Raw genomic sequence first — 22,135 nt, forward strand, 5'->3', positions numbered from 1 at the left:
ATAATGTACATAGACACACACACACACACACACACGCACACGCACACGCACACGCGCGCGCGCGCACACACACACACACGCACGGGAGACTTGCCGCGGGGGAGGGGCTACTAGCATGTTGTGGAGCTAGATTCTATAGCCCAAAGGGACAGTCATGGGTTTGATTGGTTGTTGTTGGTTGTCAGGGCAATATCTCAACCAATCGGTGGACGGCCAACCAATGATGACGCGTTCCGGACCCTTTTTTAGCAAACCCGCCCCCTTTTTCCCACACACAGACCGTTCTTTACCAAACCCGGACCCTTTTTCACCATAGCCACGCCCACCTATATGGCCTTTGATCAGAGATATCCACCTATTAATACATCTGGGGGAAACTAAATTCATTGAATGGGCTTAGATGTTGGAAAAAGCCAGCAGTAACAAAGCTACGCCCACTGCTTTGAAAACCATGATCATGATATCATCCCGTATGAAGTACCGGCCCAAACGTCTTTGCCTTAACTCACTGCTGTTATTTTTTTTATTTACGACTTCTTTTTTTTGCCATGCAGTCATGCCATTTAGCCCATTCACTGAATTTACATCACCAGATGTGTCAGTAGGTGGAGATCGTCTGGCTAAGCGAGACTGTTAAGCTTAGTGAAATCAATTGTACCAAAAGAAAGTAGGAAAGAAAAGAAAAATGGGTCAGAGACTCAATCAACCTACATGCAAATTATAGTCTGCAGCAACAAGTTTCCAAGACATAGACTCAATTGCTTGTTTGTGGAATGTTGTTGAATGTTTCCAGACCCAACAGCCTCTTGGAATGTGGTAATCTTTAGGTAATGAAGATTACGTTGTTGTGTAATGAGTGCAAATAGCTCTATATTCTGATAGCAATCATTGAGCGTTTGTTCAGTAACAGGGGTCTCCCTGTCTCTCCAGCTCTTTAGTCTTTCAGGTCGTAACTCGTACAGGATACAGGATAAACAAGGGAAATTGGAAGTGATAAAGAAATGAGCAGACAAAATGGAAATGGAAGCTGATAAATGGATACTCTCTGGTTGAAATTGCCAATCCACCTGAAAATGTATTTTCTGTTTATGAAAGAGCTGGAGAGAAAGGGGAACCCCTGTTACTTAAACACTGAACAATGAAGAACTTTTAACATTTAACAAAAAACGTTTTGTTTTAACCAAAACGTATCGCTACCCTCCTTTTTTTAAATGTCTGTGCTCAATTGTTCTTGCTCAAATAATTGTATAGTGTATGTACTGCAAACCTATTTACTGTAGTCTTGCACAAAAGTTAAAAACATTTATAAATATTTTGTCCGATAAAAAAAGAAATGCCATCATATAGACAGAAAGCTCTACCTAGTATTCTTGCTAGCCTTAATACTGTGTGTGTGCATTACTGTTTTCTATGAGTATTCATTGTAACAACAACAACAACAACAACAACAACAACAATAATAATAAATATAATACGGTCTATAATATTGATCACCATTTCACTTCTATTCCCTGCAGCATTACTAGACGTGGCTGACTATGAAGTGGATGTAGAATTAAATGTGACTTCTGTGGAGACATTGGTCACCCTCAAGACCCGTCTGGAAAATTCCAACTCTTCCCTATTTCTTGGTCCAGCTGTGAATGTCTCAGACGTTAAAATAACCACAGGTACAATAATAATAATAATAATAATAATAATAATAATAATAATAATAATAATAATAATAATGGAGTGCCTGCTCTATTGATTAATGGGCAACATAATTCAGTGTAATAACAGTGTATAATGTAATACTCAATTATGCACCTATGGAATTAAGGGCTTTCATGTGTCCTATGTCATGATATTTACTCAGCTATATTGCACCATGTTGTCCTATATTGTCCTGTGTTTCGTGTGGCAATAAAGAGATTCTGAGAGGTTGTAAGCTAAATACCCATGGAAACTTTTAAAGAAATGTTGAAACTGATACTTGGGAAAACAGAAGTAGCGATTCCGTTCACTCCCATTGTAATGTATGGTGAAATAGGTCTCATAAAAAAGGAAAATGCACAGAAACAAATGTGAACAAAGTGGATTCTGACCATTTAATTTATATAAAAAACTAGTCCTGTTGCATCGTTTTCTGAAAGTGAACTGATGGCAGTCTTAAAGCGACAATAGCGAAATAGACTGGAAGCAAAGACTCCTTACGTTTTACAACAATTAAATAATATTATTTTGATATGTGATTTCTTTATTAGTGTGTTACCCAAACGGATCCAGTTTCCAGTGCAGGTGTGAGGAGCAGTTTGCCTGGTCATACAACAACTGTATCACATATGGAGCCTGTGACAATAGCACTGGTGGCACATGTGGATGTATCAATGGCATTCCTTCTGATGGACAGTATTGCCAGCCAAAGCCAGGTCTGTATACCGTTCAACATTTATAAGTTAAACTTAATAGTGAGGGTAGACTTTTATTTGTCAGAATATACTGTAATCAAATGACTGATCTATGAATACATAGTTGAAGTAAACAATATTAATATACAATACTGTAACTTTTACACTTTCTTGTTTGTAGCATTACATATGCAATGAGCACAATAATTTCTAATCCGATGATTTATCTTGCACTATTTCCCCACAGAACCTCCACAGCTGTATGAATACATAGTTGAAATTGAGATCAGGACTGTTGATGTTGAAGTGTTACATCAACTGAAGGACTTCTTGGACAACACTAGTCTTCCCATAAGAGTCAGTGACTCAATAAACATCACTGAAGTCAATATAACAGGTAAGAATATTGTTTTAAACTTTACAATTCATGACCAGTTAAAGGAAAGTACAATTCAATGAATTTAAGGATAGTTAAGTTTCATATTAATCTGTGTCCGTCTGTCTGCAAGCAGCTAATCTCCGGCACTGTTGGCCGGCCGGTCACTGAGAAACTGTGCACACACACTCCTTGGAACGCCGAACTTCTTACCCAAATGTTTCGTGTTGAACTGTTATAGCGTCACCAGGAGGCCAATTTTTTTAAACCATTTAAAAAAAATTACTCCTACAGATTTTTTCCAAACATCACGCAAATCGGTACACAGTATTTCTATGTGATCAACATGGATCTGTCCGATTTTTCATATTCCATCCTGATTGGCTAACATTGGCTTCCAATACAATCAGAGACACATTGCAATTGTATATTAAATATGATTTTTTATTCTATCTTATCGCCATAGCAACACCCAACAAACTTATCACACATTGCATGTTTTCTTCATATCATGCAGCAAACATTTATCCTCAATATCAACACCTACTTTTTTTCTCTTCCAAGCCCCATGTGCCAGGCCCCCAGACAATGTTACTGCCAGTCTGGTGTGTCCCAACTCAGCCCATGTGACCTGGGTAGGAAACCCCAGTGACACAGCTTACGATGTGACAGCGGTGGGCCAGGATGGACAGATACATGACTGCTACACCAACAGTACCAGCTGTCAGATACCCAACATGCACTGTGGCCAGAACTATACCATCACAGTGACACCATATGCTGACTCATGTGCTGGGAATCCCAGCTTTCCTTATCAGTTCATTGCAGGTACAGAGCAGCAACAAGACTTAAAATCTAAAAATGTACTAATCTGAATAATCTCTTAGTTCTATCAGACTAAATAAAATATTCTCCATATACTTTGTATGTGTTCAGTTCAACGAAGCGTTAAAGAGAATAAACTTAATTTTTCTCCACTTCTTCCCTCTTATGTCTCCAGGTCCTTGCCCAACCAGTAATGTTTCTGTTTCTACATTATGCGGGGTTAGCACAGTGTCCTGGTCCCCTGACACAGGAGCAGACATGTACATAGCAACAGCAACAACACATGATGGACACATCCACACCTGTAACTCAGGCAATGCAAACTCCTGCTCTTTCACTGATCTATACTGTGGTGAAAACTACTCTGTCACTGTTGTAGCTGTTGACAGAGGTTGTCACAGTCAACCAAGTTCAGCTGTGGATCTGAAAACAGGTGAGATGTTCACCAAAGACACCGTAATGCTGATTTGTTTTTTCTCTCTGGGAGTCAACTTAATTCAATTGAATGATTAAAAATCTAGTTATGGATGAATGCATGCATTGAGTAAAGGGTGGAAGGAAAAAATAAGTTGCCCCATTTCTCCTTTTCAATTCAAATCATGTTGATTTAAAATGTTCTTCATGATTTATATCTTGGAGCGCAGTTAGATTTTTTCATGTTAGCGCAGTACATTATTGCTATATCCAAAGTTTGTTTAACTTTGATTTTTTTTCTTCTCTTTGTAGTGCCGTGTGTTCCTTCCAACATCTCTGTAGCTCCTGAATGTATCATCAACGGTGCTGTTGTGTCCTGGTCTGGCCACAAGGGAGCCGTACAGTACTATGTTTCTGCCTCAAGTAGTCAAGGCAATGCCACCTGCCTGTCCTCTGAACTCCATTGTCCTCTTACAAGCATCATGTGTGGCACCATCTACGATGTAGACGTAAAGGCTATCAATGGCAACTGCTCCAGTGACCCGACTCTGGCCCTTACGTTCAGCTCAGGTATGAGATGGAGAACACCAAAGACCAAACACACCAAAGACCAAACACACTTTAATTCCGCTTAGGACCTTTTGGGTCTTATTTTCTACAGGCAGATTTAAGTGGAATGAATGGATTACATTTTAGCTCATGATGGGTGACTTTAATGAATCTCATGTTGGAAGCTTCAGAAATGTAATTTAAGTTGTATGTGTGTGTGTGTGTGTGTGTGTGTGTGGGTGAGTATGTGCGTGCTTGTGTGTGTGTGTGCGTGCGTCTGTGTGTGCCTTTGCGCGTGTGCTTGCTTGCGTGCGTGTGTGCGTGTGTGCATGCGTGCGTGTGTGCGTGTTTGTGTGCGTGCGTGCGTGTGCGTGCGTGCGTTTGTGTCTGTGTGCTTACCCTGCTAAGATGTGATTTTATTTCCTGAACATATACTGTATCTACCTATATAAAGGAGAAAGCTACTTCCGCCGCTGACGCCACACCCACTCCATGCATTTGGACCTCTCGCCGCTGACACCATACCCACAGCATTGATTTCGACTAAACACAACAACTACATATGTAATGTCACCACGACACCAGCCACAACGTGCGCGCTGAATTTACGGGTGGCGTAGGGTACTTCTCATTGCTCACTACACATTTTCCACCTCGCAACATAATTAATTCTACTCACCACATTACGACCACACTGGACGGGGAAACACCTTTGCACCACTTACCGTCAGCACAACCGAACGCTGACGGCCACAGCCGAAACAACACGAAGCGGCGGCCATTGAAATCAGCCGTCTTCCCTCGCAAAAGTATGTAAGGGATAATGCATGGGGACGTAGTCATTATTCACATTTAAAGCCCTTCAGGGCGATTAACCACCATTATCCCGCTTATTACACGGCTACTTAATAAATACATCGAATAATAGATTTACCCAAAAGTAACAACAAAACCAAGTATTTCCTTGCTTACGGCAATGAAAGTATTGGGCTGGGCGGACAAGTTTGCCTCGGAAAACAAGTGACACAATGAAAAAAAAATCGCCCCAAAACACAGTCGCCCCGGGCCAAATCCGCCGGTATTACAGGCAAATCGCCAGTATATAGACTGGGGGGCGACTGTGTTTTGGGGCGACTTTTTTTTCATTTCCTCATTTGTTTTCCGAGGCGAAGATGAACAAGAAAGTGCAGTGGATCAAATAGAATCACTTCTCGGTCATTGCATCGTCTATTTCTCACTTCAAATGTTTTCCAAAACATTCTTGAGAGCAACGTTTAGTTGTAAATGACATTGGTTGTTTGTTTACATGGCTGTCATGTTGGATAAAGCATAAACCCAAACAGCGCAGGTTCAATCTCTCTGCATCGCCACAACAACAACAACAACAGAAGCACGTCCTTCGCTTCACCCCTCCCCCCTCCCTCCCTCCCCCCTCTTGCTTACCTTTCTGTTCGAACCACGCCGTTGCTTTCACTTTATCACACCACACTCACGCTAATATGTCCGTCATTCACGTGCCATGTACATCCCAAACACAACCTACGATCTACACCAGCCTTTTCAAAGCGCGCGTATGCGTGGCGCGTACAGCGCGTTTGTTTAGATCCAATTGATATCAATGATAGCGGCTACAACAGGCGCGCGGATACGCGAGTCCCGCATACGCAGCCTTTAAAATAGGACTGGATCTAAAAGTGCGTGTGTGCGTATATGCACGTGTGTGCGGAAAAAAAATCTGGAGTGTTTCCACAGTTTACTGTGTGTGTGTGTGTGTGTGTGTAAGCACAGCAGGTTAAATCTCCGCACAGACATCCTTCCACTATGATCGTCACCCAGCCAGCAACAACAACAAAACAATCTTATGGCCTACATTTCTTTGAGGTCAACTGTGAAGAATAACATCGCAAAAATAGTTCCAATCCAGTGCGTAACACACAAACAAAAACACCTAATTTTGAGTCACGAGCGCCGTGAAGAAAAAGTCGAAGCTTTTAATGTGTGTGCGTCTGTGCGACGTGTGTGTGTGTGTGTGTGTGTGTGTGTGTGTGTGTGTGTTGTTGTCATGTGACCACTACTAGCCAACCAACAGCCTGGACTACATTCAGTGTTGCCAGATTGTGCGCGAGAAACAAGCCACCACCCATGTTTATGCAAAAACAACAGACAAAGACGGCGACGCGACCGAACGTGTGTGGTGTGGGGGGGAGGGGAGACGACGTAGGCCTAATAATAGAGCCCCGTGCGCGGCCTCTAGTTTTGTATAAAGGAAATAAGGTAAAAACATAATTGTGCTAATAGTAAAAAATCTATAAATGATGATACAACAATATACAGTTCATGAACAATAACAAAAAAGTAATGAAAAAAATTGCAACAAAGGAAATAAAGACAATATCATAGCTTTATGGTCACAGTTCATGCATCACTTGAAATAATGTTCACCTCGTACAGAGTAAAATGTACAAACTCATTGGAATTGTACGTTTAAAATAAGTCATTATTTTATTGCATGTTATCTCCATAGCAAGATCCAGCAAGCACTTGTTTTCTTTATATCTTGCAGCCGTCCGGTATTAAACATTTATCCTAATTATCCACACATTCGCACCTTAATGTCTAATCTCATACCTGCTGCTATGCGTGGACCTACCAACTTGCTACCACTTTTGTGACTAACCATATGTATTATGCTACATATATATATAAATATCTTCTTTTTTCTTTGACATGTTTCTCAGTTTTTCTTTCTTTCTCACCTTGCTCTCCCTCTTCTTTATCTGTTTCACTTGATCTCTTCCTGAAAACAACAAAATGATGGAGCTTGCACAATAACACATTTCACTCACTTTTTACACCTGTAAACCTGTGATGTGACAATAAAGATGATTCTCATTCACTTTCTTACTCTTTTTTCTTTCTCTTCCCAGCCCCTTGTGCCCCATATAACGTTACTGCCAGTCTGGTGTGTCCCAACTCAACCCATGTGACCTGGGTGGGAAGCCCCAGTGCCACAGCTTACAATGTGACAGCGGTGGGCCAGGATGGACACATATATTACTGCTACACCAACAGTACCAGCTGTCAGATACCCAACATGCACTGTGGCCAGACCTTTACCATCACAGTGACACCATATGCTGACTCATGTGCTGGGAATCCCAGCTTTCCTTATCAGTTCATTGCAGGTACAGAGCAGCAACCAGACTTAAAATCTAAAAACTATGTACTAATCTGAATAATCTCCTACAGACAAATTCTATTTTAAAATAGTCTCCACATACTTTTATGTGTTCAGTTCAACGAAGCGTCAAAGAGAATAAACTTTATTTTTCTCCAATTCTTCCCTCTTATGTCTCCAGGTCCTTGCCCACCCAGTAATGTTTCTGTTTCTACATTATGCGGGGTTAATACAGTGTCCTGGTCCCCTGACACAGGAGCAGACATGTACATAGCAACAGCAACAGCACATGATGGACACATCCACACCTGTAATTCAGGCAATGCAAACTCCTGCTCTTTCACTGATCTATACTGTGGTGAAAACTACTCTGTCACTGTTGTAGCTGTTGACAGAGGTTGTCACAGTCAACCAAGTTCAGCTGTGGATCTGAAAACAGGTGAGATGTTCACCAAAGACACCACAATGCTGATTTGTTTTTTCTCTCTGGGAGTCAACTTAATTCAATTGAATGATTAAAAATCTAGTTATGGATGAATGCATACATTGAGTAAAGGGTGGAAGGAAGAAATTCCCCATTTCTCTTTATTAACTTTGAGATTCAAATCATGTTAATGTAAAATGTTCTTCATGATTTATATCTTGGGGCCCAGTTAGATTGTTTCATGTTAGTGCAGTACAATATTGTTTTAATCCAAAGTTTGTTTAACTCTTAATTTTTCTTCTCTTTGTAGTGCCATGTGTTCCTTCCAACATCTCTATAGCTCCTGAATGTATCATCAACAGTGCTGTTGTGTCCTGGTCTGGCCACAAGGGAGCCGTACAGTACTATGTTTCTGCCTCAAGTAGTCAAGGCAACGCCACTTGCCTGTCCTCTGAACTCCATTGTACTCTTACAAGCATCATGTGTGGCACCATCTACGCTGTAGACGTTAAGGCTATCAATGGCAACTGCTCCAGTGACCCGACTCTGGCCCTTACGTTCAGCTCAGGTATGAGATGGAGAACATTATGTATACACACACCAAAGACCAAGCACACTTTAATTCCGCTTAGGTCCTTTTGGGTCTTATTTTCTACGGGAAGATTTAAGTGGACTGAATGGATTACATTTTAGCTCATGCTGTGTGACTTTAATTAATCTCATGTTGGAAGCTTCAGGAACTCATTGGAATTGTACGTTTAAAATAAGTCATTATTTTATTGCATGTTATCTCCATAGCAAGATCCAGCAAGCACTTGTTTTCTTTATATCTTTCAGCCGTCCGGTATTAAACATTTATCCTAATTATCCACACATTCGCACCTTAATGTCAAATCTCACACCTGCTGCTATGCGTGGACCTACCAACTTGCTACCACTTTTGTGTCTAACCATATGGACCTTATGTCTAACCTCATGTACATACTGTACCAGCTGGATTATGCTACATATATGTAAATATCTTCATTTTTTTTGCCTATCCTTGACATGTTTCTCTGTTTTTTTCTTTCTCACCTTGCTGCTCTCCCACTTCTTTATCTGTTTCTCTTGATCTCTTCCTGAAAACAACAAAATGATGGAGCTTGCACAATAACACATTTCACTCACTTTTTACACCTGTAAACCTGTGATGTGACAATAAAGATGATTCTCATTCACTTTCTTACAATTTTTTCTTTCTCTTCCCAGCCCCTTGTGCCCCATATAACGTTACTGCCAGTCTGGTGTGTCCCAACTCAACCCATGTGACCTGGGTGGGAAGCCCCAGTGCCACAGCTTACAATGTGACAGCGGTGGGCCAGGATGGACACATATATTACTGCTACACCAACAGTACTAGCTGTCAGATACCCAACATGCACTGTGGCCAGACCTTTACCATCACAGTGACACCATATGCTGACTCTTGTGCTGGGATTCCCAGCTTTCCTTATCAGTTCATTGCAGGTACAGAGCAGCAACAAGACTTAAATTCTAAAAACGATGTACTAATCTGAATAATCTCCTACAGACAAATTCTATCAGACTAATTAAAATATTCTCCACATACTTTTTATGTGTTCAGTTCAACGAAGCGTCAAAGAGAATAAACTTTATTTTTCTCCAATTCTTCCCTCTTATGTCTCCAGGTCCCTGCCCACCCAGTAATGTTTCAGTTTCTACATTATGCGGGGTTAATACAGTGTCCTGGTCCCCTGACACAGGAGCAGACATGTACATAGCAACAGCAACAACACATGATGGACACATCCACACCTGTAACTCAGGCAATGCAAACTCCTGCTCTTTCACTGATCTATACTGTGGTGAAAACTACTCTGTCACTGTTGTAGCTGTTGACAGAGGTTGTCACAGTCAACCAAGTTCAGCTGTGGATCTGAAAACAGGTGAGATGTTCACCAAAGACACCGTAATTCTGATTTGTTTTTTCTCTCTGGGAGTCAACTTAATTCAATTGAATGATTAAAAATCTAGTTATGGATGAATGCATGCATTGAGTAAAGGGTGGAAGGAAAAAATAAGTTGCCCCATTTCTCCTTATTAACTTTGAGATTCAAATCATGTTAATTTAAAATGTTCTTCATGATTTATATCTTGGAGCCCAGTTAGATTTTTTCATGTTAGCGCAGTACATTATTGCTATATCCAAAGTTTGTTTAACTTTGATTTTTTTCTTCTCTTTGTAGTGCCATGTGTTCCTTCCAACATCTCTGTAGCTCCTGAATGTATCATCAATGGTGCTGTTGTGTCCTGGTCTGGCCACAAGGGAGCCGTACAGTACTATGTTTCTGCCTCAAGTAGTCAAGGCAATGCCACCTGCCTGTCCTCTGAACTCCATTGTCCTCTTACAAGCATCATGTGTGGCACCATCTACGCTGTAGACGTAAAGGCTATCAATGGCAACTGCTCCAGTGACCCGACTCTGGCCCTTACGTTCAGCTCAGGTATGAGATGGAGAACATTATGTATACACACACCAAAGACCAAACACACTTTAATTCCGCTTAGGTCCTTTTGGGTCTTATTTTCTACAGGAAGATTTAAGTGGACTGAATGGATTACATTTTAGCTCATGCTGTGTGACTTTAATTAATCTCATGTTGGAAGCTTCAGGAACTCATTGGAATTGTACGTTTAAAATAAGTCATTATTTTATTGCATGTTATCTCCATAGCAAGATCCAGCAAGCACTTGTTTTCTTTATATCTTTCAGCCGTCCGGTATTAAACATTTATCCTAATTATCCACACATTCGCACCTTAATGTCAAATCTCACACCTGCTGCTATGCGTGGACCTACCAACTTGCTACCACTTTTGTGTCTAACCATATGGACCTTATGTCTAACCTCATGTACATACTGTACCAGCTGGATTATGCTACATATATGTAAATATCTTCATTTTTTTTTGCCTATCCTTGACATGTTTCTCTGTTTTTTTCTTTCTCACCTTGCTGCTCTCCCACTTCTTTATCTGTTTCTCTTGATCTCTTCCTGAAAACAACAAAATGATGGAGCTTGCACAATAACACATTTCACTCACTTTTTACACCTGTAAACCTGTGATGTGACAATAAAGATGATTCTCATTCACTTTCTTACAATTTTTTCTTTCTCTTCCCAGCCCCTTGTGCCCCATATAACGTTACTGCCAGTCTGGTGTGTCCCAACTCAACCCATGTGACCTGGGTGGGAAGCCCCAGTGCCACAGCTTACAATGTGACAGCGGTGGGCCAGGATGGACACATATATTACTGCTACACCAACAGTACTAGCTGTCAGATACCCAACATGCACTGTGGCCAGACCTTTACCATCACAGTGACACCATATGCTGACTCTTGTGCTGGGATTCCCAGCTTTCCTTATCAGTTCATTGCAGGTACAGAGCAGCAACAAGACTTAAATTCTAAAAACGATGTACTAATCTGAATAATCTCCTACAGACAAATTCTATCAGACTAATTAAAATATTCTCCACATACTTTTTATGTGTTCAGTTCAACGAAGCGTCAAAGAGAATAAACTTTATTTTTCTCCAATTCTTCCCTCTTATGTCTCCAGGTCCCTGCCCACCCAGTAATGTTTCAGTTTCTACATTATGCGGGGTTAATACAGTGTCCTGGTCCCCTGACACAGGAGCAGACATGTACATAGCAACAGCAACAACACATGATGGACACATCCACACCTGTAACTCAGGCAATGCAAACTCCTGCTCTTTCACTGATCTATACTGTGGTGAAAACTACTCTGTCACTGTTGTAGCTGTTGACAGAGGTTGTCACAGTCAACCAAGTTCAGCTGTGGATCTGAAAACAGGTGAGATGTTCACCAAAGACACCGTAATTCTGATTTGTTTTTTCTCTCTGGGAGTCAACTTAATTCAATTGAATGATTAAAAATCTAGTTATGGATGAATGCATGCATTGAGTAAAGGGTGGAAGGAAAAAATAAGTTGCCCCATTTCTCCTTATTAACTTTGAGATTCAAATCATGTTAATTTAAAATGTTCTTCATGATTTATATCTTGGAGCCCAGTTAGATTTTTTCATGTTAGCGCAGTACATTATTGCTATATCCAAAGTTTGTTTAACTTTGATTTTTTTCTTCTCTTTGTAGTGCCATGTGTTCCTTCCAACATCTCTGTAGCTCCTGAATGTATCATCAATGGTGCTGTTGTGTCCTGGTCTGGCCACAAGGGAGCCGTACAGTACTATGTTTCTGCCTCAAGTAGTCAAGGCAATGCCACCTGCCTGTCCTCTGAACTCCATTGTCCTCTTACAAGCATCATGTGTGGCACCATCTACGCTGTAGACGTAAAGGCTATCAATGGCAACTGCTCCAGTGACCCGACTCTGGCCCTTACGTTCAGCTCAGGTATGAGATGGAGAACATTATGTATACACACACCAAAGACCAAACACACTTTAATTCCGCTTAGGACCTTTTGGGTCTTATTTTCTACAGGAAGATTTAAGTGGACTGAATGGATTACATGTTAGCTCATGCTGGGTGACTTTAATTAATCTCATGTTGGAAGCTTCGGGAACTCATTGGAATTGTACGTTTAAAATAAGTCATTATTTTATTGCATGTTATCTCCATAGCAAGATCCAGCAAGCACTTGTTTTCTTTAGATCTTGCAGCCGTCCGGTATTAAACATTTATCCTAATTATCCACACATTCGCACCTTAATGTCTAATCTCATACCTGCTGCTATGCGTGGACCTACCAACTTGCTACCACTTTTGTGTCTAACCATATGGACCTTATGTCTAACCTCATGTACATACTGTACCAGCTGGATTATGCTACATATATGTAAATATATTATAATTTTTTGCCTATCCTTGACATGTTTCTCTGTTTTTCTTTCTTTCTCACCTTGCTCTCCCTCTTCTTTATCCGTTTCTCTTGATCTCTTCCTGAAAACAACAAAATGATGGAGCTTGCACAATAACACATTTCACTCACTTTTTACACCTGTAAACCTGTGATGTGACAATAAAGATGATTCTCATTCACTTTCTTACAATTTTTTCTTTCTCTTCCCAGCCCCTTGTGCCCCATATAACGTTACTGCCAGTCTGGTGTGTCCCAACTCAACCCATGTGACCTGGGTGGGAAGCCCCAGTGCCACAGCTTACAATGTGACAGCGGTGGGCCAGAATGGACACATATATTACTGCTACACCAACAGTACTAGCTGTCAGATACCCAACATGCACTGTGGCCAGACCTTTACCATCACAGTGACACCATATGCTGACTCATGTGCTGGGATTCCCAGCTTTCCTTATCAGTTCATTGCAGGTACAGAGCAGCAACAAGACTTAAATTCTAAAAACGATGTACTAATCTGAATGATCTCCTACAGACAAATTCTATCAGACTAATTAAAATATTCTCCACATACTTTTTATGTGTTCAGTTCAACGAAGCGTCAAAGAGAATAAACTTTATTTTTCTCCAATTCTTCCCTCTTATGTCTCCAGGTCCCTGCCCACCCAGTAATGTTTCAGTTTCTACATTATGCAGGGTTAATACAGTGTCCTGGTCCCCTGACACAGGAGCAGACATGTACATAGCAACAGCAACAACACATGATGGACACATCCACACCTGTAACTCAGGCAATGCAAACTCCTGCTCTTTCACTGATCTATACTGTGGTGAAAACTACTCTGTCACTGTTGTAGCTGTTGACAGAGGTTGTCACAGTCAACCAAGTTCAGCTGTGGATCTGAAAACAGGTGAGATGTTCACCAAAGACACTGTAATGCTGATTAGTTTTTTCTCTCTGGGAGTCAACTTTATTCAATTGAATGATTCAAAATCTAGTTATGGATGAATGCATGCATTGAGTAAAGGGTGGAAGGAAAAAATAAGTTGCCCCATTTCTCCTTAATAACTTTGAGATTCAAACCATGTTAATATAAAATGTTCTTCATGATTTATATCTTGGAGCCCAGTTAGATTTTTTCATGTTAGCGCAGTACATTATTGCTATATCCAAAGTTTGTTTAACTTTGATTTTTTTCTTCTCTTTGTAGTGCCATGTGTTCCTTCCAACATCTTTGTAGCTCCTGAATGTATCATCAATGGTGCTGTTGTGTCCTGGTCTGGCCACAAGGGAGCCGTACAGTACTATGTTTCTGCCTCAAGTAGTCAAGGCAATGCCACCTGCCTGTCCTCTGAACTCCATTGTCCTCTTACAAGCATCATGTGTGGCACCATCTACGCTGTAGACGTAAAGGCTATCAATGGCAACTGCTCCAGTGACCCGACTCTGGCCCTTACGTTCAGCTCAGGTATGAGATGGAGAACATTATGTATACACACACCAAAGACCAAACACACTTTAATTCCGCTTAGGACCTTTTGGGTCTTATTTTCTACAGGAAGATTTAAGTGTACTGAATGGATTACATGTTAGCTCATGCTGGGTGACTTTAATTAATCTCATGTTGGAAGCTTCAGGAACTCATTGGAATTGTACGTTTAAAATAAGTAATTATTTTATTGCATGTTATCTCCATAGCAAGATCCAGCAAGCACTTGTTTTCTTTATATCTTGCAGCCGTCCGGTATTAAACATTTATCCTAATTATCCACACATTTGCACCTTAATGTCTAATCTCATACCTGCTGCTATGCGTGGACCTACCAACTTGCTACCACTTTTGTGTCTAACCATATGGACCTTATGTCTAACCTCATGTACATACTGTACCAGCTGGATTATGCTACATATATGTAAATATATTCTTTTTTTTTGCCTATCCTTGACATGTTTCTCTGTTTTTCTTTCTTTCTCACCTTGCTCTCCCTCTTCTTTATCTGTTTCTCTTGATCTCTTCCTGAAAACAACAAAATGATGGAGCTTGCACAATAACACATTTCACTCACTTTTTACACCTGTAAACCTGTGATGTGACAATAAAGATGATTCTCATTCACTTTCTTACAATTTTTTCTTTCTCTTCCCAGCCCCTTGTGCCCCATATAACGTTACTGCCAGTCTGGTGTGTCCCAACTCAACCCATGTGACCTGGGTGGGAAGCCCCAGTGCCACAGCTTACAATGTGACAGCGGTGGGCCAGGATGGACACATATATTACTGCTACACCAACAGTACTAGCTGTCAGATACCCAACATGCACTGTGGCCAGACCTTTACCATCACAGTGACACCATATGCTGACTCTTGTGCTGGGATTCCCAGCTTTCCTTATCAGTTCATTGCAGGTACAGAGCAGCAACAAGACTTAAATTCTGAAAATGATGTACTAATCTGAATAATCTCCTACAGACCAATTTTATCAGACTAATTAAAATATTCTCCACATATTTTTTATGTGTTCAGTTCAACGAAGCATCAAAGAGAATAAACTTAATTTTTCTCCAAATCTTCCCTCTTATGTCTCCAGGTCCCTGCCCACCCAGTAATGTTTCAGTTTCTACATTATGCGGGGTTAATACAGTGTCCTGGTCCCCTGACACAGGAGCAGACATGTACATAGCAACAGCAACAACACATGATGGACACATCCACACCTGTAACTCAGGCAATGCAAACTCCTGCTCTTTCACTGATCTATACTGTGGTGAAAACTACTCTGTCACTGTTGTAGCTGTTGACAGAGGTTGTCACAGTCAACCAAGTTCAGCTGTGGATCTGAAAACAGGTGAGATGTTCACCAAAGACACTGTAATGCTGATTTGTTTTTTCTCTCTTGGACTCAACTTAATTCAATTGAATGATTAAAAATCTAGTTATGGATGAATGCTTGCATTGAGTAAAGGGTGGAAGGAAAAAATAAGTTGCCCCATTTCTCCTTATTAACTTTGAGATTCAAATCATGTTAATTTAAAATGTTCTTCATGATTTATATCTTGGAGCCCAGTTCGATTTTTTCATGTTAGCGCAGTACATTATTGCTATATCCAAAGTTTGTTTAACTTTGATTTTTTTCTTCTCTTTGTAGTGCCATGTGTTCCTTCCAACATCTCTGTCGCTCCTGAATGTATCATCAATGGTGCTGTTGTGTCCTGGTCTGGCCACAAGGGAGCCGTACAGTACTATGTTTCTGCCTCAAGTAGTCAAGGCAAAGCCACCTGCCTGTCCTCTGAACTCCATTGTCCTCTTACAAGCATCATGTGTGGCACCATCTACGCTGTAGACGTAAAGGCTATCAATGGCAACTGCTCCAGTGACCCGACTCTGGCCCTTACGTTCAGCTCAGGTATGAGATGGAGAACATTATGTATACACACACCAAAGACCAAACACACTTTAATTCCGCTTAGGACCTTTTGGGTCTTATTTTCTACAGGAAGATTTAAGTGGACTGAATGGATTACATGTTAGCTCATGCTGGGTGACTTTAATTAATCTCATGTTGGAAGCTTCGGGAACTCATTGGAATTGTACGTTTAAAATAAGTCATTATTTTATTGCATGTTATCTCCATAGCAAGATCCAGCAAGCACTTGTTTTCTTTATATCTTGCAGCCGTCCGGTATTAAACATTTATCCTAATTATCCACACATTCGCACCTTAATGTCTAATCTCATACCTGCTGCTATGCGTGGACCTACCAACTTGCTACCACTTTTGTGTCTAACCATATGGACCTTATGTCTAACCTCATGTACATACTGTACCAGCTGGATTATGCTACATATATGTAAATATATTATTATTTTTTGCCTATCCTTGACATGTTTCTCTGTTTTTCTTTCTTTCTCACCTTGCTCTCCCTCTTCTTTATCCGTTTCTCTTGATCTCTTCCTGAAAACAACAAAATGATGGAGCTTGCACAATAACACATTTCACTCACTTTTTACACCTGTAAACCTGTGATGTGACAATAAAGATGATTCTCATTCACTTTCTTACAATTTTTTCTTTCTCTTCCCAGCCCCTTGTGCCCCATATAACGTTACTGCCAGTCTGGTGTGTCCCAACTCAACCCATGTGACCTGGGTGGGAAGCCCCAGTGCCACAGCTTACAATGTGACAGCGGTGGGCCAGAATGGACACATATATTACTGCTACACCAACAGTACTAGCTGTCAGATACCCAACATGCACTGTGGCCAGACCTTTACCATCACAGTGACACCATATGCTGACTCATGTGCTGGGATTCCCAGCTTTCCTTATCAGTTCATTGCAGGTACAGAGCAGCAACAAGACTTAAATTCTAAAAACGATGTACTAATCTGAATGATCTCCTACAGACAAATTCTATCAGACTAATTAAAATATTCTCCACATACTTTTTATGTGTTCAGTTCAACGAAGCGTCAAAGAGAATAAACTTTATTTTTCTCCAATTCTTCCCTCTTATGTCTCCAGGTCCCTGCCCACCCAGTAATGTTTCAGTTTCTACATTATGCAGGGTTAATACAGTGTCCTGGTCCCCTGACACAGGAGCAGACATGTACATAGCAACAGCAACAACACATGATGGACACATCCACACCTGTAACTCAGGCAATGCAAACTCCTGCTCTTTCACTGATCTATACTGTGGTGAAAACTACTCTGTCACTGTTGTAGCTGTTGACAGAGGTTGTCACAGTCAACCAAGTTCAGCTGTGGATCTGAAAACAGGTGAGATGTTCACCAAAGACACTGTAATGCTGATTAGTTTTTTCTCTCTGGGAGTCAACTTTATTCAATTGAATGATTCAAAATCTAGTTATGGATGAATGCATGCATTGAGTAAAGGGTGGAAGGAAAAAATAAGTTGCCCCATTTCTCCTTAATAACTTTGAGATTCAAACCATGTTAATATAAAATGTTCTTCATGATTTATATCTTGGAGCCCAGTTAGATTTTTTCATGTTAGCGCAGTACATTATTGCTATATCCAAAGTTTGTTTAACTTTGATTTTTTTCTTCTCTTTGTAGTGCCATGTGTTCCTTCCAACATCTTTGTAGCTCCTGAATGTATCATCAATGGTGCTGTTGTGTCCTGGTCTGGCCACAAGGGAGCCGTACAGTACTATGTTTCTGCCTCAAGTAGTCAAGGCAATGCCACCTGCCTGTCCTCTGAACTCCATTGTCCTCTTACAAGCATCATGTGTGGCACCATCTACGCTGTAGACGTAAAGGCTATCAATGGCAACTGCTCCAGTGACCCGACTCTGGCCCTTACGTTCAGCTCAGGTATGAGATGGAGAACATTATGTATACACACACCAAAGACCAAACACACTTTAATTCCGCTTAGGACCTTTTGGGTCTTATTTTCTACAGGAAGATTTAAGTGTACTGAATGGATTACATGTTAGCTCATGCTGGGTGACTTTAATTAATCTCATGTTGGAAGCTTCAGGAACTCATTGGAATTGTACGTTTAAAATAAGTAATTATTTTATTGCATGTTATCTCCATAGCAAGATCCAGCAAGCACTTGTTTTCTTTATATCTTGCAGCCGTCCGGTATTAAACATTTATCCTAATTATCCACACATTTGCACCTTAATGTCTAATCTCATACCTGCTGCTATGCGTGGACCTACCAACTTGCTACCACTTTTGTGTCTAACCATATGGACCTTATGTCTAACCTCATGTACATACTGTACCAGCTGGATTATGCTACATATATGTAAATATATTCTTTTTTTTGCCTATCCTTGACATGTTTCTCTGTTTTTCTTTCTTTCTCACCTTGCTCTCCCTCTTCTTTATCTGTTTCTCTTGATCTCTTCCTGAAAACAACAAAATGATGGAGCTTGCACAATAACACATTTCACTCACTTTTTACACCTGTAAACCTGTGATGTGACAATAAAGATGATTCTCATTCACTTTCTTACAATTTTTTCTTTCTCTTCCCAGCCCCTTGTGCCCCATATAACGTTACTGCCAGTCTGGTGTGTCCCAACTCAACCCATGTGACCTGGGTGGGAAGCCCCAGTGCCACAGCTTACAATGTGACAGCGGTGGGCCAGGATGGACACATATATTACTGCTACACCAACAGTACTAGCTGTCAGATACCCAACATGCACTGTGGCCAGACCTTTACCATCACAGTGACACCATATGCTGACTCTTGTGCTGGGATTCCCAGCTTTCCTTATCAGTTCATTGCAGGTACAGAGCAGCAACAAGACTTAAATTCTGAAAATGATGTACTAATCTGAATAATCTCCTACAGACCAATTTTATCAGACTAATTAAAATATTCTCCACATATTTTTTATGTGTTCAGTTCAACGAAGCATCAAAGAGAATAAACTTAATTTTTCTCCAAATCTTCCCTCTTATGTCTCCAGGTCCCTGCCCACCCAGTAATGTTTCAGTTTCTACATTATGCGGGGTTAATACAGTGTCCTGGTCCCCTGACACAGGAGCAGACATGTACATAGCAACAGCAACAACACATGATGGACACATCCACACCTGTAACTCAGGCAATGCAAACTCCTGCTCTTTCGCTGATCTATACTGTGGTGAAAACTACTCTGTCACTGTTGTAGCTGTTGACAGAGGTTGTCACAGTCAACCAAGTTCAGCTGTGGATCTGAAAACAGGTGAGATGTTCACCAAAGACACTGTAATGCTGATTTGTTTTTTCTCTCTTGGACTCAACTTAATTCAATTGAATGATTAAAAATCTAGTTATGGATGAATGCTTGCATTGAGTAAAGGGTGGAAGGAAAAAATAAGTTGCCCCATTTCTCCTTATTAACTTTGAGATTCAAATCATGTTAATTTAAAATGTTCTTCATGATTTATATCTTGGAGCACAGTTCGATTTTTTCATGTTAGCGCAGTACATTATTGCTATATCCAAAGTTTGTTTAACTTTGATTTTTTTCTTCTCTTTGTAGTGCCATGTGTTCCTTCCAACATCTCTGTCGCTCCTGAATGTATCATCAATGGTGCTGTTGTGTCCTGGTCTGGCCACAAGGGAGCCGTACAGTACTATGTTTCTGCCTCAAGTAGTCAAGGCAAAGCCACCTGCCTGTCCTCTGAACTCCATTGTCCTCTTACAAGCATCATGTGTGGCACCATCTACGCTGTAGACGTAAAGGCTATCAATGGCAACTGCTCCAGTGACCCGACTCTGGCCCTTACGTTCAGCTCAGGTATGAGATGGAGAACATTATGTATACACACACCAAAGACCAAACACACTTTAATTCCGCTTAGGACCTTTTGGGTCTTATTTTCTACAGGAAGATTTAAGTGGACTGAATGGATTACATGTTAGCTCATGCTGGGTGACTTTAATTAATCTCATGTTGGAAGCTTCGGGAACTCATTGGAATTGTACGTTTAAAATAAGTCATTATTTTATTGCATGTTATCTCCATAGCAAGATCCAGCAAGCACTTGTTTTCTTTATATCTTGCAGCCGTCCGGTATTAAACATTTATCCTAATTATCCACACATTCGCACCTTAATGTCTAATCTCATACCTGCTGCTATGCGTGGACCTACCAACTTGCTACCACTTTTGTGTCTAACCATATGGACCTTATGTCTAACCTCATGTACATACTGTACCAGCTGGATTATGCTACATATATGTAAATATATTTTAAAAAATTGCCTATCCTTGACATGTTTCTCTGTTTTTCTTTCTTTCTCACCTTGCTCTCCCTCTTCTTTATCCGTTTCTCTTGATCTCTTCCTGAAAACAACAAAATGATGGAGCTTGCACAATAACACATTTCACTCACTTTTTACACCTGTAAACCTGTGATGTGACAATAAAGATGATTCTCATTCACTTTCTTAAAATGTTTTCTTTCTCTTCCCAGCCCCTTGTGCCCCATATAACGTTACTGCCAGTCTAGTTTTTGTAGCATACTGTGTGCTCTCCCTCTTCTTTATCTTTTTCTCTTGATTTCTTCCTGAAAACAACAAAAACGATGGAGCTGGCACAATAACAAAATATACTCACTTTTTACACCTGTAAACCTGTGATGTGACAATAAAGATGATTCTCATTCACTTTCTTACTCTTTTTTCTTTCTCTTCCCAGCCCCTTGTGCCCCATATAACGTTACTGCCAGTCTGGTGTGTCCCAACTCAACCCATGTGACCTGGGTGGGAAGCCCCAGTGCCACAGCTTACAATGTGACAGCGGTGGGCCAGGATGGACACATATATTACTGCTACACCAACAGTACCAGCTGTCAGATACCCAACATGCACTGTGGCCAGACCTTTACCATCACAGTGACACCAAATGCTGGCTCATGTGCTGGGAATCCCAGCTTTCCTTATCAGTTCATTGCAGGTACAGAGCAGCAACAAGACTTAAAATCTAAAAACTATGTACTAATCTGAATAATCTCCTACAGACTAATTAAAATAGTCTCCACATACTTTTATGTGTTCAGTTCAACGAAGCGTCAAAGAGAATAAACTTTAATTTTCTCCACTTCTTCCCTCTTATGTCTCCAGGTCCTTGCACACCCAGTAATGTTTCTGTTTCTACATTATGCGGGGTTAATACAGTGTCCTGGTCCCCAGACACAGGAGCAGACATGTGCATAGCAACAGCAACAACACATGATGGACACATCCACACCTGTAACTCAGGCAATGCAAACTCCTGCTCTTTCACTGATCTATACTGTGGTGAAAACTACTCTGTCAGTGTTGTAGCTGTTGACAGAGGTTGTCACAGTCAACCAAGTTCAGCTGTGGATCTGAAAACAGGTGAGATGTTCACCAAAGACACCACAATGCTGATTAGTTTTTTCTCTCTGGGAGTCAACTTAATTCAGATTAAAAATCTATTTATGGATGAATATATGCATTGAGTAAAGGGAAGGAAAATAATTCTCCTTATTAACTTTGAGATTTAAAATCATGTTAATTAAAAATGTTCTCTGTGATTTAGTTCTTGGAGCCCAGTTAGATTGTTTCATG

General features: G+C 40.6%; 1 protein-coding gene across 1 annotated transcript; it reads left to right on the plus strand.

Moving 5' to 3' along the window:
* Positions 1–400: 400 nt before the first annotated feature.
* Positions 401–21,632, plus strand: LOC308103831 (fibronectin-like; the record flags this gene model as incomplete). The annotated part of the gene is made up of 24 exons (XM_080454008.1): positions 401–470; positions 1,518–1,670; positions 3,331–3,594; positions 3,767–4,024; positions 7,482–7,739; positions 7,914–8,171; positions 9,405–9,662; positions 9,845–10,102; positions 10,403–10,660; positions 11,342–11,599; positions 11,782–12,039; positions 12,340–12,597; positions 13,277–13,534; positions 13,717–13,974; positions 14,275–14,532; positions 15,212–15,469; positions 15,652–15,909; positions 17,147–17,404; positions 17,587–17,844; positions 18,145–18,402; positions 19,081–19,338; positions 19,521–19,778; positions 21,240–21,497; positions 21,601–21,632. 24 exons carry the CDS (start codon positions 401–403, stop codon positions 21,630–21,632), a joined length of 5,679 nt encoding a protein of 1,892 aa, XP_080310134.1.
* Positions 21,633–22,135: the final 503 nt, after the last annotated feature.

Source organism: Gymnoscopelus braueri (genome assembly GCF_963280865.1).
Source record: "Gymnoscopelus braueri genome assembly, chromosome: 16".
Lineage (NCBI taxonomy): Eukaryota > Metazoa > Chordata > Actinopteri > Myctophiformes > Myctophidae > Gymnoscopelus > Gymnoscopelus braueri.